This window comes from Maniola jurtina, chromosome 10 (genome assembly GCF_905333055.1).
Source record: "Maniola jurtina chromosome 10, ilManJurt1.1, whole genome shotgun sequence".
Lineage (NCBI taxonomy): Eukaryota > Metazoa > Arthropoda > Insecta > Lepidoptera > Nymphalidae > Maniola > Maniola jurtina.
In genome coordinates, this window is record NC_060038.1 from 8814228 (window position 1) to 8841568 (window position 27341).

At 35.6% G+C, this 27341-nt stretch overlaps 1 protein-coding gene across 2 annotated transcripts; it reads left to right on the forward strand.

Moving 5' to 3' along the window:
• The first annotated feature begins 2765 nt into the window (after positions 1–2765).
• On the forward strand, positions 2766–25380 carry LOC123868660. Of its 2 annotated transcripts, none has more exons than XM_045911194.1 (5): positions 2766–2967; positions 20913–22391; positions 23086–23270; positions 24342–24556; positions 25031–25380. In XM_045911194.1, the coding sequence occupies exons 1-5, from the start codon at positions 2940–2942 to the stop codon at positions 25251–25253; spliced, it is 2130 nt and encodes a 709-aa protein (XP_045767150.1). In that variant the 5' UTR covers positions 2766–2939; the 3' UTR covers positions 25254–25380. The 2 variants fall into 2 exon arrangements, with proteins under 2 accessions (XP_045767150.1, XP_045767152.1); XM_045911196.1 differs by lacking the exon at positions 2766–2967 and adding an exon at positions 13047–13077.
• The last annotated feature ends 1961 nt before the right edge of the window (positions 25381–27341 follow it).

Below are 27341 nucleotides of genomic sequence, written 5' to 3' on the forward strand. Positions count from 1 at the left end.
AAGTGTTTGCGCAAACGCACGTGCACTCTCTATTTCCTCATTCTTGAAACCCAAGGGATGGCAGTCCGACACGATCGGAAAGAGATTAGGCGCAGGATCGACATGTAGGTAAGTGCTATATATCTATCACACTAAGTAGGTAAAATTTCTTTCAGTATCCTTTTTGGCGGTCAGTTATACAGAATTTTAGTTCTACAAGTGCGTTTCATATAGTGGCAAAGGTTAAAAAATAGCAATTGCTACCAATAGCGTTTTAATTTAAAAATAGCGGTATGCTTCAGAGCTGCAACTTTTCAAGTTAACGTTAACTCTGCGTAAGTCTATCATCTATCATTTAGTATGGAGATCTCAAATCATGACATTTTCTCGAAAGTTGATCTCCTAAATGACAGTTTTATCTACAAGCTTAAGTCGGTATAATTAACTTTTTAAGTTTACTTTAAAACTGTGTGTAAAAGTCTGCCTTCTATAGTCTCAGTTTGTACGGGAAATTTTCCGATTTAATTTCTTCGCATTTTAGCAGATTTTCTTTAACGTTTACTTGAAAAGTGAGTGTTCTACTCAAAAAAAATTATTTAGCTACTATACATTTTAATTCATTTTGGGAAAACATGCAGTAAAAACAGACATACCTAGTTGTTACATTTCGTTAAAATGTAATCTAACTTGTTTTTGAAGTAGGTATATAGGTATAAAGTAAGATGATGCTCGCGAATTTGCCCGCTTGGATTAAGGTTTTTAAAATTCCTACGGGAACTCAGATTTTCAGGGATAAAATTAATCTATAATGTCCGTTTAGGTGATATCTAATCTCTGTACCAAATTTTGTTAAAATGGGAGTTTTGGGAAAGAATTGAAAAGGATGCCGTGATAAGCCGTGATAAGGTAACAGACAGACTGAAACACTTTCGAATTTATAATATTGTATATTAGTATGGATCTGTTCATGAAAATTATTTTGTAAAAATAATATTAAAATATGTGAAATAATAATTAAATGCGTGAAATATCAATAAAACAATCAAAAGTATTTACTTTTGCTATTTATTTCTATAAGGCGAATGTAAAAAATCTTATTCGATTTAACGATTCGAGGTTTCATTTGTGTTTTTACAGCATACAGATTTATTTCATTAATTTCGGCCTTTCATCTTGAAAATCTTCAGTTTATCAACTTTACGTAGATAACACTTTACTCCGAAATGGAAAAGAAATAATGAAGCCTGAAATAAAAATGTACATTTTAATAAGGCAACGCTCAACTCATAACTTTTTCCAGTTTCAGTTATATATATAGAACTTAAGAGAAGTAGGTATGTCAGTTTAAAAGCTTAAACGAGAAAAAATAGATAATTGGATGCCACAGCATAGGTACTTAAAAACACCTAGCCATCCTTTGGAGCTATTAGCTTTCGATTGATTACCTACTTTCACTCAGGTTTCTCCAAGAGGTTTTTAGTAAACATCTGAAATAATAATAACATTTTTACACTTGAATACCTACTGAATACCAAAATGTTTAATTACTTAAACATTTTTTATTGATCAAGGTTATTCGCCTTATCAACTTTACAAAACTGTTTATAGCATAGGTTTGTGAGTAATACATTTGTCTTTTTGACCAGCACGTAACAATGCCAATTCATAATCTACTGACGTCTAGCTTTGTCCTCTAAAGCTATATTAATCGTGGGAGCGAAGTATAATAGTTGTAACGTTTTTGTTAAACACTTACCTGTGTTTCCATACACATGTGTGTATGTGTATATAGAAAACGGAGGTTGGTATATACAGGAAGACATGATTAATAATTACCTCCGATATTGCAGTTACACATTTGCAGTACTTTGACAGAAAAGAAAAGCCGATAGATTTTAATTAAAAAAAAAAAAAAAACAGATCATCAGTCTATAAGATTATCATAATCGTCATTATCAAGCAATACATGTCCACAGCTGGACGTAGGTCTCTTGTAGAGGTTGCTAACACGCCACGGTCTTGTGCCGCCTGCATCCAGCGGCTACCTGCGACTCGTTGGATGTAGTCTGTCCACCTAGTGGGAGGTCTTCAACGCTACGCTTTCCATTGCGAGGTCGCCGTTTTAGCAGCTTGGAACCCCAACATCTATCGGATTTTCAAATTATGTGCCCTTTCCATTGCTACTTCAGCTTTGCAATCCGCTGAGCTGTCGGTTACTCTGGTTCTCTTGCGGATCTCCTCGTTTCTGATTTCATCACATAGTGAAACTCAAAGTATAGCTCTCTCCATCGCTGTCGAATGACTCCAAGCTTTCTGTTGAGACCCATAGTTAGCAACCTCGTCTTGAATGCATGTCTATAACGGCGTAAGACAAACATTTAGTAAAAGACAAAGCAAAATTTCTGTTTTTCTCGGAAAAACTAACGACTTTATTTACCTTGGTATATAATATTTGCAACACGTTTACCGATAGAAAAATGCTCAATTCGTATGTCACGAGTAGTTTGATCATCTTTTTCCATGGAGAATATTATTATGTTAGGCATTTCGTAGTGGATTTCTGCTTAGGTACTGCTTAGGTAGGTTAAAAGGGTCAAATACCTATTTAAATTGTTCTTATTCAGCTGTTCCAGTTCCTCGGCAACGATTCAGTGAGTTAAGACCTGATCTGTTTGATAGAGCAACTAGTTGCTGAAAAAGAATTACGTTACAGTGGATTCAACGACTGGAACGCGTGAAAAGTATGCAGGCTCCCAAGCCGTAGAGGGCTGACGGTTGCGCGCAGTGCTAAAGTGTTGAGACATTTAAAGTCATTTCTTACGCGAAGCGCGCCGCCCGCACGCGAGTTCGACGACTTTCGGTTTCGATTATAAAACTGATATTTACGTAAACATACTGATTTTGAATGAAAAGTTGTTTGAAATTTTCGGAGCATTGAATGTTGGATATAATTTGTTACCATGGAACTTTGGATGCTAATATTTTGCGGTAAGAATGTTTCATTTTGATTGTTTTCTTCCTTCAAGTTCAACAGGAACTGAATATATTATGCCGGATGCATCTATTTCTGTTACCTTTTCACGGCCCATCCAATTAAGTAATTTTGACGAGGTACAGTTTCCATCCTGGAGAGGAATACACACACATACATTGGATATTTTTATCCTGGAAAGTTCCCACGGGATTTACCACGCGGACTAAGTTGCGGGCATCAGTAAGTATTTGTGTTTGTCGTGCCTACTTGGCCAAAGTACCTTGGAAAATTAATAATTGTTTCGGGAGATAAAGATACCTAACTAGCTGCCTATGTGATCTTGGATCAATTTTAAATCCTTGTTTTAAGAGATCTGAATTAAAAAGTAAAGAACCTACCTAGGTATTTTGTATGTAATGTAAAAAGTTTTTACCATGTACTTTTAAAACAGGGATCAGTTTTGTTGTTTTGTTAGTAAATGAGTTTGTTAGTTATAACTTATATTAAAACCTTAGGTACTTTTCACTGCATGGCCTTACAACAAAATAAAAAGGCGTGACGATTTAGACCATTCTCAATGCCAATGTCCGTGATATAAAATTATGAAAAGAAACAAAGTAAAGTATGACATTCATTTTATTCTTGTCTTAAAATGCATTTAAATAGATAGGTACAATACATATAGCCTTTTATAGCATAACTTTTGTAATAATGAATCATACACACTGAAGTACTTAATATCTACTTCCTATAATAATTGTATACCTAATAGGTACGTATAGTAGGTACGAACTTTAATATGTATTGTATTCGCATCATGTGTACAGAAAAAAAAAATGAGCGTTGAATTTATACTATAGGCTAGTAAATGATCATCTCGATTTTGTGTTTTTTTCGTGTAAATAGATCTTACGATGCTTTTCGTAATAAGTAAAAATCAAACAATGTTCATTCACAATATTACCTATATATCCAATAAGTTAGGTCTCTATATTCTACACTAAATTGTGTTGCGCTCGAATCTTGGGCTACACATTCTTAGTTACCGAAGAGATTACGTTGGGGCTAATAATTGCGTTATCTAATTTATGTGTTTATCATTTATTACCACTGATTACGAGTTACGAAAGTTATGTTAATAATGATACTAAGCAGTCGCGGATCATTGGCAAATATTCTTTGAAGACTACTTACTATTGGCAAAAGTTGCAAGGAATAACCAGTCGCCAAAAAATAACTTCTAGAGTTGTGTGACAAAAGTGAAGTATAGGTATTTTAATTTTTTGCATTATGATTTATGAATAGAATTTCTCATTTTCAATCTTAGTTATATCTCTATATCCGTGGCAGTTTTCAAGGCATTTTGTTGTGGGTCTATTTGGGTGACCTTCAGATCCCTGTTATTGTTTGCCATGTATCTATGTTTGTTTTTCTTTAATTTACGCTTGCGCGTGTGAAAAATATAAGTATGTGACCTAAGTCGCGAGCCAAAGCTAATAAATACTATGAAATCGTAGATCAAACATTCACCTTGCGTCAGTTTTCAGTTTTTTAGTCATAACAATGTAATGTTATGCTATCGTATTTCATTTTTATTTTGCAACTAGCTGATGCCCGCAGCTTCGCCCGCGTGGATTTAGGTTTCTAAAAATCCCATGGGAAATTTTGATTTCCCAGGACAAAAGTCCCGGGGATGTTTATGTACCACGTAAAAACATTTAAACGGATGATCCTTTAAAACTCCCAAGGGATCACCAGGATTTAGGAATGCATTCCTTACTGCGTTAGGGTTGACGAGTTGGGTCCTCGAGGTCAACGACAAAGTCTTTACTTGGTATAGATAGATACCTTCAATATAAATCAATTTATAACCGACAGTTTCTAAATGCCATCAGTTTTGGTGGTCGGGTCCCCTGCAGCATCAGGACTGAGGAGTTGGAATGCAAATTTTTTATGAAACAATGTCGCAAGGTTCCTTTATCGATTAAAAAAAAATGCGCAAATCGGTTCAGAAATCTCGGAGATTTCGGTGTAGGTACATAGCTAGAAAAACACAATTCCATTTTTGAAAGGCGGTTAAAAAGTAGCCTATGTTGGACTCCCTGGTCAATCCTCTACTTGTCTGTAAAAATCCCGTCAAAATCGGTTCAGCTGTTCCGAAGATTAGCCCGTTCAAACAGATAGACAAAAATTTTAAAAACGTGTGATTCAATTATAGTACCGTTCAAATAACCCTAGGAGCTTAATATGAGGTAGTTATTTCGAAATTACAGACAGACACTTCAATTTTATTTATTAGTATAGATTAAACTTGGACTGATGACATACTATATTTCTTCATAGATATTTCTTAAGTTACATATTCATATATTATATCGCCTAGAAAATTTAAAGAGAGACAGTGTTTTTAATCTCTTTATGGACGTAATCTGAGATGCGTTCTCAACATACAGCTGCACTCGGTTTCATTTGACCTTCATAATATAGTATTATAAAAATAAATCATTGATAAAAATCATCGTAAAGTCGTAATGTGTATTACGACAACTAAGCTGATATTATGAGCATTAATTATTATAAAATTAGATATTAATATTTAGCGTAACTACACAACTCGCCATTTCATATCTTTACCTAATTACGGGATCGCACCTATATTTTTTTCAGTGAAGGAACCTATTGTAAGCTATTCTATAGGCAAAAATTGCCGATAGAAGGGAAAACTTATAATCAATATTTTTTGGGGGGTCTTGTAGTAGGTCGAAAATTAAAATTCGTAATTTGTAAATTAAAACCACATTTACATACGAGTACTCGTACATCGGGACTCCGAGCACTGTTAACTACATTAGTATGTCGGTGACGCGACTTTGAAGTTGTTACCCATCCCAAAATTGCCGACGATTTTAAACGATTTTTCTCTTCAAAAACTTTAACCTGCTAACCTTTTTGACCTTTCAGTTTATTAAAATAATAATATAATTATGTTATATGTACCCTTAGATTAAGAATTGGAAAAGAGACCAATGTACTGTACTCGTATTGCTTTGCCCCTCACTTTCACTAAACGATCATGTCCGACGCTTCTCGCTGACCCTGGTGACCTCCACAACATGTGCTTCACGGACAGTATCGCCAGCAGGTGAAATTTAAAACGAGAAATAACATTAAGGCAGATCATAAGTGTCTACTAATGAAACGATTTTGTACTAGATGATGCCCGCGACTTCTACACGTGGATATACACTTTTCGAAAATTCCGCGGAAATGATTTTCCGGAATAAAAGTTGCGGGATAAAGCATGCAAGCTATCTCTGTACTTCCACGTGAATTTATTCTATTAGGAATATGGACACTTAACTTCCGAAATGAAGCTGAGCGAATCTCTTTTATAATGATGTTTTTTGGAGTCCTTTTCGTAGGTTCTGAATTCTGTAGACCTATCAGCTGCTAGAAATACTTCCTCATCTAAATCTCGTTTAAAGTAAACTACTAGTGAGCATTTAAATATTATTTCGCTGACGCAGACGCACATTCCGACCTCTTATTTCAATACAATTTGAATGTTACGATTTTGCGTACCTGCCTACTTGTAATAACTTCCGTCTCTCGGTTTCACTGTTTTCTGTGGCGTAATATTTTTCCAAGAAGAACAAAAATGTATTTATAATTTTTAATTTTCCATTGTTGTGTGATACACAAAGAAAGAAAGCTCGTGGATGCATAGCTTTCTTTAACTTACCAACAAAACGCAACAATTTTATAAATATAACAAGAATTTTAATTTGGCAAATAAAAGATATAATAAGTTCCTAGTTAATTAACTTACTTCATTTGCTTGGTTACATTTTATTAATTAAGGAGGTACCTAAATAAAAGAAGTAATCAGTACTTTTATACTTAATTATCTTAATCTTAATTAAGACCAATGAAAAATAAATGTATCGCGGTCGGAAAGGTGTATATTTCTCAGGTAAAAAAACTGCAACTAAATAAAGCTTTTCAGTTTAAAATAATAAAATAAAATGCAATAACCTAAGCAATGCGGACGTGAAAACAGCATGTTGCTAATTAGCACCGTCCTTTAACTATTTATTAGACCTCTGTAGGAAGGTACTGCAGATAACTTAAATACATAAATATAATTTATTTTGATACTGTAGCCTCTTGATGACTTTTTTCAATAAAATCTGTTGCACCTCGAATATCTTTGGGCAAGCAAAACCCATGGTCGATCAAATGTAAACTCGAAAGTAGAACCTACCTACTTAAAAGATATATGGCAAAATAAAGCTTACACAATAATTTAATAGGGCTGCTTAGATATTTATAGGCGGAAATTCTAAACGCATGTAAGTATGAACTGTATATTATAACACATTCCTACTCATATTATAAGTACGAAAATAAATGTCTGTCTAAAATCCTGTGTTCATCCTAGAGATTTTTAAGATCTAAATACATACAAGTCATGATCATCATTTACCTGTATTGTTCTAAATAATTAATTAATTTATCCTCTATAAATAGGTGCAACTATTTTAACAAACCTACATTTTTTTTTGAAACGGGATGTGATGAAATAATTGAAACTAAACAAGACTAAACTGGATTACTAGACCTGACTAATCTGGCTATCGTTTCCTTCATTTCAGATGACTCATTCAGTTAACCAATATATTATGTTAACATTTCGGCATCAGATACGTATAGGTAGGTACAACTTTTCTAAAACTAGGACATACGTAACGGCAGGGATATTATTATTACGATAAACTGTTACGATACAACTTAATATAATAAGCATAATTGCCTAGACCACTCTTACGATTTGACACACCTTCATTTATAATATTACAGTTTTTGTATCGCCAACCAAGTCACTTGGTTTCAGACAGAAAAGAATAAAAAGATATACGTGTGTATCTGTGTATCGGTGTATCTGTGTATCTGTCTGTGGCATCGTAGCTCCTAAACTAATGAACCGATTTCAATTTAGTTTTTTTTTGTGTGAAAGGTGGCTTGATCGAGAGTGTTCTTAGCTATAATCCAAGAAAATCGGGTCAGCCGTTTGAAAGTTATCAGCTCTTTTCTAGTTACTGTAACCTTCACTTGTCGGGGGTGTTATAAATTTATAATTTACACTTGTGAATAGACAAAACAATTTACCACTGGTTCGGTATGCTTATCCTAACGAAAACAATAAGAAGGAAAAAGTATCGAGAAGCCAGGCAGGTTTTTTTAAATCACAAAATTCCCTGATTGTTTCAAGGTCCTTGAGTGTAAGAAGAAGAAAACAGGTGGGGTTACCTATTCCATAACTAATGAACGTTATATTGAATGTGTGAATATTTTATTATTATTTATTGCAGTTTTTAGTCATATTCAGTTACGTACGTAAGTTTATTAACAACAAATCAAAAAATAACCTTGAACAACAACCACCTGCTGCAAATACGTGATCAGGAAGTAGGTACTTACATAATTATTTTTATTTTCTTGTACATTCAACTATATTATAAACTGAAGTAATTTGAAGGTTTGCTTACTTATTTTGTAATTTTCATTACATAAAATTAATTATTGACTTAAATTCAAATTCAATTAAAATTCAAAATATTTTTATTCAATTAAACTTTTACAAGTGCTTTTGAATCGTCAAAATAATCTACCACTAGTTCGGAATGCCGTTCCAACCGAGAAGAACAGCAAGAAACTCGGCGGTTGCTCTTTGCTCTTAACTATGGAAAATGAAATTTTGAGTACATTTTTTTATCACAGCTCAGCTTAATATACTTAATTAATAATCTTAAGCTAAGAAAATTCTAAACTTTACCTACTACAGTTTTGATCTAATATAATCAACTGGCATCTATAATACAAAAATAAATACACAATTAATCGACATGTGCTTACATATTTTGTGTGCCAAGTGAGAGGCGTGTGCATTAAAAGTAATTAGGTTGGTATTATGTCGATTGTCGGCACTTTTTTTTTATATTTAAACTAGCGTATACCCACAACGTCGCCCGCGCGGACTTCATCTTTATTCAATTTTAGCCATCTATATTAACCCCTTAGGGACTAAATTTTCAATTTTTTTATTGCCAAATTTCAGCCCGATCCATCGAGTAGTTTAAGCTGTGTGTTTATAGATCAGTCAGTCAGTCAGTCATATTAAAAAAGTCCTTATTTTACGCCACAGTAATATGGAAATGATGTACCTACACATATTATTAAAAAATGTTTAGTCCAGTAAAATAAATAATTGAAAGGAGGAACTTAATATATGCAAGGCCTACTTACGGACCCTTAAGTACTTCTCAAAATATTTAAAGCGCACCTAAAGTTGGTTTTTAACATTTTGAAAAAATCATCTCAATACTGTACTTTAGTGGATAATTTATTTTATTTTTATGCACTATAATCGCCAAAGCGACCATGAGACCATGAGAAAACCATGAGTGGTTCTGACGTCAAGCCTTTACTCACTAAAGAAATTGTTTAATACCTTGATACTATTCCGAGGGATATTTCAACATGACTAGTACCTATACCTAACGTAAAATTAATATTGATATTTTGTCCTTTCACCAGTGTCGTAACACAACTCCATTTATGGGGTTTATTCTTCTTAATAGGTACCTAAGTAGGCACAACAGTTTAAGTCAAAATGGAACTGGTAGGTAGACCAGGTGTGTACATTCTCATGCATATGGAGCAAACAAAATAAAACTTAATGTAAGTACTTGGCCTCGAACGTTGCACAGCATACTACGCCTTCATACACAGCAGTTTCACATAAATTGTTAGAAGTAAAGTAGGTATGCTTTTCTTTCAAAGGAAATACAATATTTACTAAGTATATTGAAAAATGAAAAATGAGAAGATATTTACCAATCAAATATGTTTTTAAGTTAAGAAATGAAGAATCCAACCAAATAATTCGGCTCATATTAATAATTGTGATGCTACAAAAAATTTACTTACCTGCATTTTGAAATGCTTCTTACTCGCAAATTAAAATTTTTATATGGTAATTGTTATTTTACAAAATGCCCAAACAGATGATGTAAAATTAAGGAGATCGCCCTCTGCGACTTTTTGCAGAGATACAGTCACAAAAAGTAAAGTAAGTGATTATTAACACGAGGTTGTTTGACGAATCGTCATTTTTCTCTCGTTTTATTTTGACATCGGCAATGTTTTTGAACGTCCGCGTCACACACATCAGTAACCGTGAAAATGACGGACACTTCTTTTAAAAATCAAGTTCGTCAACGAATGAACGAAACTAATGTGAACATCAATTTGGATATTTTGACGAATCGTGAAAAAACACTATTCCGTATGCAATGTCATCCATCCGTCATTCACGACGAATCATGTTTTTTGTCAAATCGTTAATCACGGAATCCGTGTGAATGCGACCTAACGTATGGACCTGTACATACCTTTTGCCCACGATTCTGTATCACTACTGTCGCAATTCATAATCGCATTCAAGAGTCAAGACACGTGCGGCAGTATTGCTACAAAAAGTCGCCGAGGGCGATATCCCTTAGTGCCCTTAGTTACATTAAAAAGAGTTCAACGCAGTTGAAGCTCGTATTATTTTATAATCGATCGATAATATAATCGATCGATCTATCAAGAATTCATGTTCTTAGCTCAATGATCGAGATCGATGCTTTAAACGATTTTATTTATTCAGTAATTTAATGATGATGAGGCACACCTTTAAAAAAATAAACGTTTTTCTGTTTATTTGATGGGTATACCGTATAATATTGTGAATCAGTATAAAAGTCAATCGTTTTGATCGCCATTTTTTGGCTATAGTTTTCTTAGAAAATATGTCTTGAATGGTACAGTTTTCTTAAATACTCAGTTACTAGGTACGGAAAAAAAATTATCTTCCCTGGATCTGGAAGAGGAAAAATTATGCCCATTTATTTTGTAGAGCTTGAATTTCTGTTTCTGGATAGTTTTAGCTCGTTTAGTAATAATTACTATTGTCGAAGCCTTTTATACGTAAACTGCACCTTCGTTTGTGTTCCCACCATTAGTGAGGTATGTATTACAATGTCAGCTAAAGGTCTCTCGAGCACAATAATACCATACGATCCACACAATCTTTACTTAGCCAGGTTTCTTAAATCAATAAATTATGAACATTTAGGTAGTAAAATCCATCAAATCTAATTATGATTCGAGGAAATATGGATGTATCGGAGTACACGTAGGTACATAATGAGTGAAGTCAATTTTTTTAAATCTTACTATTCATGTTCTTCAATAGCAGTGTAAGCCAAGTGGCCTAAGTAAGACTGCCCTCCCATTCCAGAAAGTCCTGGGGTCCAAACCTCTAACTTTTCTGAGTTATACAAAGCATATGCAGTTTTAAGCAATAAAATCTCTCTTTGCTTTAAAATAATCTCCTATACCTAAAACACCTAATTTATGCTACTGTCCATTTACCCCTCGTTAACCCTATGAAAATGTCCAGCAATTTTTATTATCGTCCTGTTGGAAGTTGGAATGGAATTCCCTATACGTGCTAACTTTCCAATAAAATGTTATGTAGTTGTAGGATGAAACAAATCTAGTTTAGTAGGTGAAGGTATTTTTGCAGGCAACAGATATGGCCATCTTATTGCAAAACCAATTAAGTGAATGTTGTCATTGTCGTCACATCCTTAGACACCTAGATGTTTTCTTACTTAGTACATAATAAAAAAGGAAAAACATATAACTAAGCTTGTCTAACTCAATTGGGTGAAATCAGATATTAATCTTACTTGATTATTCTTGTATGGGCATTATTTGTTTTTTATGCTCTTTGCTATAATACTCTTATCTTTGAGATATTATAGTCTTATTTAGGTATGCATAATATAAAATCCGGTCGCTCTATTTGAAACAGACCTCATAATTTCTTACCGTAGTAATAAGAGCCTGAAGAGGTTCGATGCGCTATGAAAAAATTATCATTTGCTTTACCGAGGCACTAGACACTCACTATGCGTGAGTAATGAGATGCAAGTTCATTAATAAACGTTATACAACGATATGTATATATTAGAAGAACGTCATATTAATCTATCTATATTGCAAAATATGAACAACTCATAAAGAATGAACCGGAAGCACAAATATTTGAGTTTCTAAATGGTACTTCATATAATTTGCACTTTACAATTACTCAAAAGCTTAAAAAATAATCTAAGTGAGGAAAGAGAGAAAGTCGATCATTCAGTTTTTTGTTTCCGTTGTAGAACGAAAGCTTTTCTAGTTTCTACTTAATGTATAGGTGCATGCAGGTAATTACATACAATTATGTAGATTGATATACCCAGTACTAACACCCACATAATGTAATTATTAGGTAACGAAAATCTTTTGATTGACATGTAGAATTTGATTTATTAACCTATTAGTATCTAAATAGTAGTTAATCAGATTCTCAAAATACTATCACTGATAGACAGATACACAGTACTCTATCCCCGAGTATAGGTATATTATGTTAAGGCTATAAATTGTGCAAAAATGTACAATTTCTGTAAGTCAGGACGAAATCGGGTGGGAAGGCTGTTATCCAATAAAATGGTGCCTAATTTTATAAATATAATTTCTTATTACGTGTGTGTCGTAAGTCGTTGCAACTTCAGGGATTTTAGTATCCTGATGGTTATACTTATGACGAAGCATCAGCTGTTGTGTACAATATCTTTTAGTCAAAGAATCAGCGCCCTGCATTTTATGCGTGTTAACACATGTGGTGCAAGACATAAATGCTCTCCTGTTAATTATTTGTGGTGGTGTCACAGATGAAAATATACATATTTATCCTTTGTTTTTATCTGTGACACCAACAACTAATAAATGCATTTTCTTTCATTCATTACTTTCTCTGCTATTTATTTACATAGCCCACTAATGCAGCTAATTATAGCTATAATATGGATCTGATAAGCGGCGCATGCGGCAGTCGACAGCCGCGGTGACAGTCGCTGACCCAGATGCGAGTTGCAACAACGACCAGCGAGTTTGAGATGACAGTCACTAAGCTCACCGTTCTCCCGATGTCCTTACGCTCTCCTGTTAAATATTTTGTTTAGGTACCTACAGACCTACTTTGTGTTTTAAATGTGATGCCGGCATAAAATTGTAACTCCTGTATTCATCAATATTTCACCATTAACAAAAAAAAAACATCTCTTGGTTATTATTTTTAAAGAAAACCATTAAAAATATAAGAATGACGGTTGCGTCATCAATAGATTACTCAAAATTTAAAAAGCCACCGACACAAAAACCTCTATAAGAAAACTAGAAAAGTGCTGATAACTTTCAAACGGCTGAACCGATTTTCTTCGATTATAGCTAAGAACGCTATCGATCAAGCCACCTTTCAAACAAAAAAAAAACTAAATTAAAATCGGTTCATTCGTTTAGGAGCTACGATTCCACAGACAGATACACAGATACACACGTCAAATTTATAACACCCCTCTTTTTGGGTCTGGTCTTAATAAATAGAATAAAAAGACATCAGTTTGATATCTAAATAATTTACTTGAATAAATATCGGAAATTCCGGAAAGCGACAATAGATACCCAGGGGAGACTCAGGTTCGAATCCTGCCGGTTCCACAATTTTTGATATGTATTGAAATTAATTAGAAAGAAATTACCTTGAGTAGATTTAGGTTCTGAAAACTATAATAGAAATTATAAAAAGTTTGATAATTATGGCAATTTCAATCATGGCGATGATCATTTGAAGCGCATAATAGGTAGGTATTGTATGGCATCATGGCTGGTCTGCATAATGTTACATTTATTAAGACAATAATTATTAAAAAAAAAGTAAATTATTAAGCATGACCCACTTTATTTGTTGTACTTAGGTAGGTACATAAATTTGTGTAAAGGTCACAAATTATTAAGTGACCTTAGGTAGTGCCGTTCATAACGCTAAAATCTCGAACTGCAAATTACTTAGTCAGGTGTCTGATGACGGCAACCAGCATTGATTTTCATCCATGACCCGAGAAATGCTCAGTAAAATAGCAACACACTACAACTATGTGATGTCATTTATGACATTGCATTTAGATTTCTACATGCGTAATTACCATGTAACTACAGTGTCAGTTAAAATCTATACACACGGCGCGTAACATTTTGTTTATGCTACGCACTGACAGAGCTAGTATGAAATCCGTTGTAAACTTTTGCAATCCAGATGAATGTTGAGTTGCTTCGGTTTTTAATTACTATGCTATCAAAGATTTATTGAATGCGATGTAAGTGGTCTACAAAGAATAGCGTTTTGCCATTGTACCGTGACAATGAACAGGGGAATAGTGAAGAAATAGTGGCCAATGATATAATTGCGGGCCTCTACCATTGCACCTGTTAATTATATGTGTTAGTAGGTATGGAAGATGTTGTGCAAGATGTTACTACTTTGGTTCCATACGCTCTTTAGTATTGGTATGTTGAGATATACCTACTAATCAATAGAGATATGAAAATCAGGATTTACTTTTGTACCTAATGCAGAATGCTGTGGCGTGGCTGTGGTTAGCAGTCGGTTATAGTACCTACTTAATGTTATTAATTGTTCTGTTGTACACATCAAGAGATTACCCCCTCTACCTAAACTCACAAACATCTTTTCCTCTTTATAATATTAGTGTAGATATTTTAAATATGACCCATCGGTAAACATAGATTATTAATAAACCTTTCCCTATCTGTAGACTTTACCTGTTAATTGTCCAAAATAGCTATGCATTGACTGCTTTTTTTTTAATAATATTAGGTATAATCTCAAAAAATTACACTACTTAAAAAAATCATGTCCTAACCAATTTATTCAGCTTCCTTGACCCAGTTGAGTAGAATGTTTCCGATGCAATACTGAAGAATGTAAATAGAAATTCAATGCTAATTCATAAAATTAGTTATGAAAGATTGCGAAGACAATAAAATTAACTACATATTAAATTGACAATAAAGTATACCGTACTAGAGTTGTTAATAAACAGATTTTAAGACATGTGGAGAGTCGTAAATCCGCAATTAAATCTAGCAAACAACATTTCATTTTTATTTATATAGATTTCTTCTATTGCTGTTGTCTTTTTAGTTATAAACAAATAGGAGCAGCTATATCGTCCAAAATATCGTTAGCGGATGCAATCAAATTTGTATGCAAAAGGAGAATCCTAGTTGTCTGGATTCTGGAATTTGAAACGAAGACCATTTCGCTCTAAACAAATGTAAATTGCAGAGAAAGGCTATAAGGTAGTCGATTTCACAAGCCACATGAATACTAAACTCGCAAGTCGCAACTGATGTTATAAGCTAGACCATATTATAATTCCAAGGTTTTTAATTCTTATTTGTTTTCAACAAAATTAGATATGCCAAGTAGTTTTTAAAAGCGCGTGATTGGCAAGAAATATAGTTACCAGTTGCATCTACTATGCATTTCAATTAAGAAGAGCGAGGACTATCGGCAACGTACCTACTTAGTAACTGGCATAAGGCATGCCTATCTTGGTGTCCATCAGCAACAAATATTTTCACTTACAATTTTTCAGGCTTACTTTTAAAAGAAACCAAACCATAAAATAATGTAAGAGCAACCAATGTAGGTACAAAATAAGCAAAACAGACTAAGAAATCACGAATATAGGATGAGAACATGCAAGCTTGACAATTATGTCAAAATATAAAAGTGCACTACAGTTAAACTTCTAGCCTCTACTTACTCTTATATTCCAATTGCTATGATATTGAACTTAATATTATGATCAGGCGTGAGGTATCACTTAACCTCATTGAAGATGTCAAGCTTTTTGCTCCGCATTTGATAGATTATCGGAAGTGGAGATTGCAAGAGATCCGATGTTGCAACGCAATTCGCTGTGGTTAGTGATTGGGACCGATATATTTTGGAAAGTTGGAATCAGGGTGAATGGACTCCGTTAGGCGGCAAACTAACACGTTTGTCCTAAAAGCTTCGTCCCGGTCGAAAACGTTGTTAAGGACTAGGTACCTAGTTGTATAACTAGTCCTCTATCACCATGTACTTATTATGTACCTACCCGTATAAGTACATGTCAAACTACTTAGCGAGGGAACTGAATTTGTAACTCAGTTGGTATCTTCAGATTCCTACCTAGGTACGTGTTTTCTTTATTTTTATTAAATACCAATAAAATATAGAATTACTTATAAGTAGGTGTATAGCCATATTAGGTAAGAAATAATACATAGGGGTTGTTACTTTCGTTTATTATTTGTATGATTAATTTTCCTATTACAATACAGTTCTATTTCCAAATTTTAGTATTATTTTTTATTACAATCGGTCTGGGTTTAAATGTGGCCACTTCAAATAAAAACACCAATCATAACTGGCAACACTAAACAATGCGTCATTCGAAATCGACACGCACTCAACAATTTTTATTTTATTTTTATAGAGAATATTAGCTTTGTAATCATGACTAATATTCCCCTTTCCCCTCCAATTAGGCGTAAAGCTTGTGCCAGGAGTGGGTACGACAATAGTGCAACGGGTGGGGTTTTAACCGCCGACCTTTCGGAATTCAGTCCGCTCCTCAACCGTTGAGCTATCGAGGCTAAATTAAATCCATACCTTCATACTTTTTCACGTTTCGGCTTTCACGATTTGGGCACAAGAGTTATACTATAACAGCTTATAGTAAGCGACTATCCTAACACCACGTAAACAAGTATTAGCAACTTTTCAGTTCATAATTCATTTATTCATCACTTCATCGAAATTTTAAAACTGCCAAAAAATTACTTCCGAGGTTTTAAAAGTTATAAAGCATATGTAATTTCGAGACCGCACGCGGTTCCTCAATGTTTAAGAACATGATGCTTTTTATGAGTTGTATGGTTACGTAATAAAAACATATTGTATTACATCGCACATGTAAATTATTTATTTGTGACTAAAAGTCTGGACAAACACAAAACGCGATAGCAGCAAAAAGGCTGGACATCGCACGGAATGTGAATAGGTAGGTACTTACTGGATAGAATAGGCAGGCGTTACTTTGCCATGGAAATTACAAAAAAAAAGTGGTATTTCTTGTACGATAGTACGGCAACCTTCGTGTAGGATCCAACTCGCACTTGACCGATTTTTTATAACTTCTAGATGCCGCGTTGTTTATAACCAAGCCTTAAATAGTCGCAGCTCTCTTTCAATTTGCTCACGCGCATAGAGACCATAATGGCGGTATCCACCATAGCCTACTCATATTGTGATGCCTTGCGATCAGCTAAGCGTCACCTAGTCAGCAAACACGACATGTTACGTAACGACTTTTGGCGTCACTCCCTGCCATGGTCGTGTCACTTTCACCATAATAACTGACTTTCTATACATTTGGGTGAATCTGTGTGACAATAATTATTACTTACTTGCTATGTTATGTTTTAAGCATTTGGAATAGGTAGGTGTAGATGATTATTCTATGCCCATTGAACGCTTGCTTTATTTACATAAAATGTTTCTCACGATCAGTGACTAGTTATATTTAGGTGGATACGGATATGTATCAAACTATATTAGACTAGCTTTTGCCCGCGACTTCGTCCACGATAGGTACATAATATTTAAGATATAATTTATAGCCTATGTCGGTCTCTAGCATTCAGGGATAATGACGTAGGTTCGTTATCTACCAGTAAAAGATTTTTTTTAATCAGATGATTAGTTTAGCAAAAACTTCGTACCTACATCCTTACAATATTTACTTACGTATCTCTTCATAATAATAGTGTAGATAGGTAAGTGTGGACCTAAAGAACAGCTAAGCTTTTATAGTAAAAAAGTGAATACAGGATACCCTCGCAAGCCTACGATTAGGCTGTGTGTAGGGACAGGCAGGTAGCAATTAGGTTTGTGATCAGTGGAAAGCTAACGAGTTATTCAATAAAAAACCAAGATTATGAAACTGGCAGAGCTTCCTATGCACTTATTACATTTTACTGACCGTATTAAGACGTTAATTTTATCTCTAGAGTCCAAAAGGTTTCAATACATAACATACTTACCCACTAGTGAGAAAGTTCACAGTAGGTTCCTTTTATAAACAATCACTCATTAAGAGAATTTTTTGGAGGTGAAAGCGAGCCGGGCGGGGGGTTGAAAATCGGGGATTAAAGTTTGTATGCAAGTCCCTAATTTTTCAAGTTTTAATTAGGTAGGTAGCTACATAAATATTTGTATTATATTAGGCTATCAGTTAAAAATGAAGAAGAATACGTGATTCATGATTTTTAGAAATTGCACCCTAGTTAAGAGGACGACTAATCTATCTAAAGTACAAGTACTTAGTATAATTTCTGTCGCATCACTTTGCATCAGCTCAGGTGTTTACTTCGTACCATAAACTACTTTTATACTTAATACTATCGTGCGTGCCTAAAGCCGCCATGGTGTGTAACAGATCGGTACGCAGGTGGTTATGTAGTGCGTGAGCTCGTCAGCCGTGACCGACAGCGGGCCGATGCACCAAGCTATCTCGTGCTCGTGCAGTATGCACCGTGCCAGTAATTGTACACAGGTTTAATTTGCCTAGCATTAGAGTGATCTAACGTAATCTAATATTGCTGAAAAGCGATCCATTGCGTCTTTTCGCAATTAGCGTAAAACGAGGCGACCGCGTCGGACTCGCCAAGTAGATGATAGCAGCAGTTAATTCGTATTTTAAAGCCCAAAGACGCCCAAGTCATTCGTATTTTAAAGCCAAACGATCTTGATAAAATTTGGTACAGAGATAGCTTGTATCCCGACGAAGGATATGCCTTCTTAGCTACTTTTTGTGAGGCGATCTAACGGCCTGCCCGTAGTTTTAAGATAAGGTTTTCCTAAAGTCTAAAGAGTCGATGTTATCGTTAACCGATTTATGCCCACTGCCGGACATGGTATCTTGTAAGGACTTCTATGCGCCACGGTCTTACACCACCTGGATCCGGCGGCTCGGTGCGTATAGACTCTCGTTAGATGTCTTCTGTCCACCGAGTGGGAACAGCCAACGTTGCGTTTTCCACCCACTGTTACCTACGTGTAGGTAAGACCTATAAATAGTAGGTGTGTTTCCGATCTAAACCGAGCTTGATGCGTTCAGACTCTGAGAAACTGCATGTATTCTACAAATAGGCCGGAAAAACATTTTAAATTCTTAATCTAAATCTACGCAGACGAAGTCAAGGGTATGGGCTTGTACCTACCTGTTTGTAAGAAGGAATATAAATAACAAGACTGCCCTTTATACTTCCGGCTAGATCACGCCAGTTCATTGTAAATTACAATAATTGCAGCCGATGCACGATGCCTGAGGGCTGAGACTTGAGAGACTGCAGGTCTTAGTCATGAATTCACGATTGACCGGTGATCACTGATCACCTTTGATTACCATGCGAGTCGTTATAGTTCGTCACGACAATTTATTTTGATCTTCAAACATTACATTACAGTAGATTGGACACACCCCACTAAGTAAATAATAATACAATCTTATCTACACTTCACTTAGATTATTATCAATGTTTTGTATTTTCCCACGATTAACTTACGTCCAAGGAGATGTCGTATACTAGAGCGTCCGAAGAGTTGGTTTCAACGTGATTGGTGTCCTACTTACCTGCAGCTGTCGTGTGTTTTGTCAATAGGCAAATTGGCCCTGGACTTGCTTTTACTGTCTATCGGTTGTTCTTATCTATCTTATCATGTTACGAACTCTTTGCAATATGTAACAAAAATAAAGGAGATTTCAATCATTGTAGAGGGCGGTTTTTAACGCCTAATGTTTGAGGCTTACTCCTCTAGTAATAGAACATCTCTCTGGTAGGCTACCTATAGGTACAGGAGGCACCTACTTACATGTTATAATATAATTATACTTACATACTTATCTGCTCTTGACGACCTTTCTGAGGCGGTACGATTAATCACACCGGAACCTCGCAAACAAGAGGTCTCGGGTTCAATAAACTGATTTACCAACGTATGAAATTTTATGCAAGTAGTAACTAGGTACCTACTACTACTTTCGAACCTATACAGGATCTTTAATCAATGTGTTTCTGCTCGCCACGCAGCGCCCAGGAGACTGCAAACCACGCGGCTCGCTGTGAAAGGGCTGAGGTTGGGGATAAAGAACTAGTCATATCCTATACCTATCTAAACCAAACTATTTTAATTTTTACCTACCTATCTAAGTACTAAGTACGAGAAGATAGTGCCTAAGAATAGCTACCTAATGGCATTGAGAACTGAGAACACAATCCGGGTAACATAACACGTTCTTTAATTCACTGTTACTAATGAAACCCAAGAGGTGATAATAAGATTGATATATCTACTCCGGTCGACCAATTTATTTTTTATGTACCTATACCTACCTATAATAGCATTTTGTTTAACCTTGAGAAGGCGATTAACGAACAAACGCTTTCAATTCCGCCATTCACAAAAATGGCGCATAAGAACGGATCTGATTGTCTGTAAATACGGGATAGTTAACAAACAAAAAATAATCTTATAGGAGATCAAGTGTTTTGGACACATTACGAATGTCTAAAGTTTTATATAGGTATAGTCCGCGACAGGTTGAATCGGGGTTTGAGGTGGGGGGACGCCACATCGCCATAGTTACCACATAATCCCTCCGACCGATAGCGACCGATATAGTCGATCGGCAAGAATCGGTTGATATATGGCATGAGCTTTCAATAAAAATCATTCTTCTATTCTTCTATTTCTATTTGAGTGATCGGAGGATATGGATCAAAAACATTCATTTTATCATCATAAATCGTCACGCGACTCGAAACCTATTAGATTTAGGGGGAATTTAGATAAAATATTTAAAAAAATCAATTTTTGTTTCAGTTATACCAGCCATTGTGACAACAATCACGATATCACCAAACGGTAACAGTCCAGAAAGAAAAATGTTAGGCGGCATGGTCGTCGATACACAAAGAAGACCTTTAACAGACTCTTCAAAACCAGAAGTATTAATAAGTAGCAGAAAACTCAAAGATAACTCAACAATATTAGCACTAAACGAAAGGTACAGAAGACTAATACCGTATATGACATTCTATTATGCTAACGACTTAGTAGTACCTACGACAGAAGCACATAAAACTAATGTCGAAGTAGAAAAAGCAGAGATAATTGAAGCAGGAACTGTGACACCGAACGCGCGAGAAGCAAGAGTAATTTACAGTCCAAGATATAAAAATATTCCAAGATATCACGGAAACAGATTAACTCCAATTAATATCGCATCTGCGCATCCTACAAAGTTGTATTACAAAGAAGTACCTGTTTATCATAACTCTCCAAAATCTAACCCTAATTACCAATCTTCTTTACCAGAGTATACATTGCAAAGTGGTTTAAATCATCGGGACATAATGTATGATAGATACGTTCCGACACAAATTAAGGCTCCGAGTACGCCATTTGCGGCTTCTACTAGAAAACCATATTTAGATTTTCGTGAAAACGTAGAACAGTCTAATTTCCAATATTATACACCAGATCAGGCAGAAGCTCCAAGATATAAACTAGTACCTTACGAGCAGACTCCTCCTGTTAACGTTGGAAATGTTGTCACAGCACAAAAACAGTATAACCCTGCAGCATTATCACCAAAGCAACCTATTCATGTAAAACCTAGACCGTCTCTTCGCCCTCAACAGTTTACAATATACGATAATCCTCACACTCAACAGTTGAAGACTAAGAAGCCACCAACAACAATTTCCGAAATTTACTACGAAAGAAGACCAGCCTCGGTTCCAGTTCAACCAGTTGTAGAAAATGGTTTCAGACCAATTGTTAATTTGCAAATATTAACGACTGAGGCACCTTCATACACGACGACATCAAAAGGAGAGCAGTTTCAAAATTACGTTAATGACAAAAATCAAAAATCACCAATGGTTGAAGCGGGGACATTTGCTCCTAATGAAAATTACTACAGGCAGGAATATGTAGGCGAGCCGGTATATACTAGCGGCAAACCAGAGCAACATGTGTCTTCTGATTCAGTTTCTTTAGCAGATTTATTGAATTCATTACAAATCAATAAATCCATCCCAAAACCAATAACACGAGAAAATATTGGTGCCTCGATAAGAACTTTATTACAAGTACTGAGCAGTTTAAATGCACAAGCTCAGCAGAATGAAATTGAAACAGCTGGCCTCAGTTCACCAAAACCATTTCAAGCGCCTGAAGTTTTGGTTCAATCAACTCCGTCTCCTGTACTAACGACGACTGCAAAGCCGCAACATGTTGATTTCCACGAAGAACCTTATCTTGCGCCCATACAGACTCCATCACAACATTTAGACGGTAAATAAAGATGAGTAGTTTTAGCAAAAAAAAAAAAAACAACAGAATAATCTTGTCGCTAAGCAATTGCTATTAAATAATAAGACTACATTTTTGACGTGACAACGTCTTATAATTCGATAGAGCCGGCTGCACGCACGAAAAAACATGACTCATGCGGCGTTACCTCGTTCTGAGGCGTTCCATGTAAGGCTTGAAGTGCAAGCGAGAGCGCGGAAAGAGCGACAAAGAAGCACAATCGGCCTTTGTTGTCACGTTCAACTATCGTCAGTAAACCGACTTTACAGACAACCAATTTTTTACTTCGTCGTAGCATGCTCCATACAATTTCACCAGGATCTGTTCATTCTAGGGCTACCAGTTTGTAGCCTCTCGTTTTTTCAACTTTTAGGTTAACGATATGTGTGTGGTATAGGTTTTATTATCAGATATTTGTAATGAAAACCGAGACCAACGTCTAAAATATGAAGGAAAGGTTAAACCACCAAAGTTTTGGTTTGGGTTACCAGCAGCACCAACTCTGTTACCAGGGTACTAGCTTAGCCACTATAGGTTTGACTCATATTATTATAGTAGGTATCTAATAATAAGCATTAGAGTAAGGCGGAAGTTGGTGCATCTTTTTTTTTAGAACAGTTAGGGCTCTCGCTGATTTATAGATAGGATTGTTTACCTGTGTTACTTACATTTGCAGAATATCCAACTGGTGGTGGCAGCACCCAACGGTTTCCTCTTCCTGTGACATCGGACAATGAGGGCGGTACTCCCGGTCGGCCTGATGTCGACTACCCTATACTAACGGTTATTCCACCGACAAGTTTCGACTGCAAAACACAGCGCTACAAGGGATTCTTTGCCGATCCTGACACGAGATGTCAAGTATGTGCACATAATATTAGATATCTATGTATTGGCACAACCGAGGTTAAATAACTAGGCTAAATTATTAACATACCTGTTTTTCTTTTTCTATCGTGTACTTTAAAGGCAGTTGGTTAAGTAATAGGTGCTTATCTACCAACCTGCGCTTTCTTAATTGATGCTATCCTAAATCGGTAGGTAATGTAATGGTAATGAGAATCTACTGAGCTATATTAATGTGCGGTTACATGACACACCTTAACAAGTTTTTTAATACTTAGTCGTCATCATGATCAACCCATCGCCGGCTCACTACAGAGTATGGGTCTCCTTTCAGAATGAGAAGGGTTTTGGCCATAGTCTACCACGCTGACCAAGTGCGGATTGGCAAACTTTACACACCTTTGAGAATATTATGGAAAACTCTCCGGCATGCAGATTTCCTCACGATGTTTTCCTTCGCCGTTAAAGCAACTAATATTTAATTGCTTAAAACGCACATACCTAATTCCGAAAAGTTAAGAGGCGCGTGCCCGGGATCGAAGTTCCGACCTCCCGATTAGGAGGCGGACGTCTCAATTTAGCCACTAGGCTATCACGGCTTCACAATACCTAGTACATTTATTTTTTAAACAAGTACAACCAGGCCAGAACGCTAGCAAAAACGAAAACAGGTGATAATACTGATGATAACTGATAAGATATCACAAAAAACACATTTTTTTAACAAAGTCCTGTATTTTTAAAGTTCACAATATATTGGAAATAAACATCTGACTGACGCTAGATGTCAACAAACGTTACGTAAATAGGTCACTCGGGGTCAATGCCGCGTCGTAGGTGGGGCATTGCCCCGAGTTTTGCACGCTATACCTACCTACATTGCGGGTTTGAAAAAACTAAATCACTAAAACTACTAAATAAAGCAAATGGTTATTAGCTTTATGATTTGTGTTTCAGTAGAATAATAATAAACCTAAGTTTTTGCTAGGGTTCTAGTTACATCTTGTATAGGTACTTCTACTTACCATGTTTAGCCAATAAAAAGTTCAAGAACTTGCCTATAGTTTTGCACAAAAATGTTTTCAGGTTTGGCATTACTGCGATTTAAACGGCGGCCAAGCTTCCTTCTTGTGTCCGAATGGTACAATATTCTCTCAAGCAGCTCTGACTTGCGACTGGTGGTTCAACGTTCGTTGCGCCTCTACCACGCAGCTGTACGTCTTGAATGAGAGCCTTTACAAATATATTCTACCACACTCACCCAAGTTTCCTGAAGACTACAGTGGGCCACTTGTTGACAAGTAAGTTAACTTAATTAAACCTACCTAAGGCCCTTTGATTTAAAAGGCATGGACACTAGACAAGAAAATATGAGTATGCGCCTGTCTGATCCGACAAAGGGGAAAAATATCTTTTAATATGCATGGTCTCATATAACAACCAATACGACTGAATTATTATAAGACATTTCTCATAAGACTCAAGTTTTTTTTTAATGTGCAAAAGTCTTTAAACGAGTAATACTTAGTCCAGTAAGGTACGTCGGCGTTTACCACAGTTTACAGTCTGTTCATAATTGAAATTGTTATCTACTCGTATTTGTTTAACTATCCATCTTATTTACATTTTTCTATTTTAATTAAAGGTTTATTTCGTTTTATAGGTTTATAATCAATTTCTCATTAGTACCTACCTAGTTACTAGATACTATCGATGAAGAATTTTTCTAATTTATCATCATTTACCTAGGTACTAATTTATATTAACTTCAACAGGTATCTGAGTTTGAAGTTCAAAGAAATGGAGGAACAATTCAAAAAGAACAAAAACAAAAAGGGAGCGACAGATAAAATTGATTCGGAGGAATCTACTGAAACTAGCTCTTCTGAAGAAAATGTCAGCATTGAACAATCTACTGAAACTTCTATAAATCAAGCAAATGTGATGATAGAATCACCCGGCAGCAGCGGTAATGTTCAGAGGCTACAAGATGAGTAACAAGATTCCCAAAATTCTACTAAGTACTTCGTACTTATGAAACTATTCATCACCATCATTTCAATTCATCGCTGTCCCACTACTGAGTACAGGTATCTCTCAGAATGAGGATTTATCAGGAGGAGGATTTATATTTAGGAGTCTACCAATCTGTACTTAGCGTGGTGGACTATAGATAGTCCACCACGCTAAGTACAGATTGGTAGACTTCGTAGATAAGGTTTTCTCACGATGTTGTCCCTCATCGTTAAAGCTACATTGCTAGTTAATTACTTAGCTCCGAAAAGTAAGAGGTGCGTGATCGAACCCCGAACTTAGGGGTCGGGATCATACCATTATTTCTTTAAAAACTTTGCTGTCCGATTGCACATAATTCATTCGATCACATCCTTTCGGTTGATTCCTCATAGATCACACCCTTTCGGTTGATTCCTCAATACACACATACATTTCACAATATTTGTCGCAGAAAAGGATAGCGTTACTTTTCCAATATCATACCATACCTACTTATTTGAATGCATCATTGTTCACGAATTTTTAACCCCCGACCCAAAAAGAGGAGTGTTAAGTTTGTTGACGTGTGTATATCTGTCTGTGGCACCGTAGCGCCTAAACTAGTGAACTGATTTTAATTTAGTTTTTTTATTTATTTGAAAGGTGGCTTGATTGAGTGTTCTTAGCTATAATCCAAGAAAATCCGTTCAGCCGTTTGAAAGTTATGAGCTCTTTTCTAGTTACTGTAACCTTCACTTGTCGGGCGGTTATAAATTTTTAATTTAGTTGTATTATTTTCCTTGAGAAAAGAAAGCTTTTCATCTTGTTGTTTGTGTAGTATTAGCATAAGAAGAAATAAATTCGTAATATTATAATTAATAGGTAGTTAAACAGAAAACAAAAACTTAGATAAGTTTTGAGCAAATAAGTCAATTATTGTGATACAAGGTAAGTATGACATACTTACTTAGGTACTTTTCATTTTGTAATAAGTAATCTACTAGTGCCTATCAATGTTAAGTATTTATGTGTGATGATTATTAACTTATGTTTAATGTTTGCGCGGTTGTGAATTTAAACAAGAGTCTATGATGAGTCACTTTAAGCGCGCTACTCACGACACTGCAGCAGGGCCGATTTAGGGTGAAAAAGTGGGGAGGATCCTAAATTGCCTCTTAAACATTTCGTTTGTAGGATCATTCTAGGTCGGATCTGGCAGGAGCAGATATGCATCCGATATTCCTAGATCGTGGCAACCGCCCTGCCACCCTGCACTTATGTAGCCAGGACCACTCTAGATTGCTCGAATTTGCTGCGTCCTAAATCGGTCCTGCCGCAGTGTCGTGGGTAGAATGCTTTACCTGTTTTGGCGATGCTTAGAAATTAGATAAGATAATATTAGCAACTACTTTATTTTAAGGGATGGGAATTAAACTTGCCATATTTCGCCATGTTTAATCCATAGGTACCTAGCGTAGATTTTCTTCATAGTGCTGTAATTTTTCAAATACTTCTTTAGTATTTTGTCAACGATAAAGATGACCTCCATACTATACCTACTGTGCTATATTAAACACCGGTCCCCTGCGGTTCTCGCTCCAGTTGTATGAGAGTGCACCTGTGTTTACGCACTCACTAGTGGACTAATCTCCCGCACAGATGTTTAATCTCCGTGGAGGTTAGCCGCAGCAGCCTAAACTCAGCCAGAAGGATATTAATAAAAACCTTTCCACTTGTCACACAGACTGTAAGGGCCAGAAATTATGAAGCTATACCTACTTAGCGACTTTTTACATGATAAGTTTAAGATCCCAGTTTTGTGCTACAGGAAATAAACTAAATAGGTATACTATACAAAATTTTAACAAGCGTACCTAATGAATAATATCTAATTATGCTTTGTTCACAGCTATTTTATGAATTGTTGTTTTCAGTAGGTATAAGTTCTATATGGGACATAATGTACCGTTTCACATTCCTAAGTTCTAGTTTAGTTTTTGAGATAAGTAAGTACACCCCGTCGCAAAAATTTAACACCACCACCAAAATCTTAGGATTAAAATTTATTTCGTCTACAAGCTAGAGACCCGT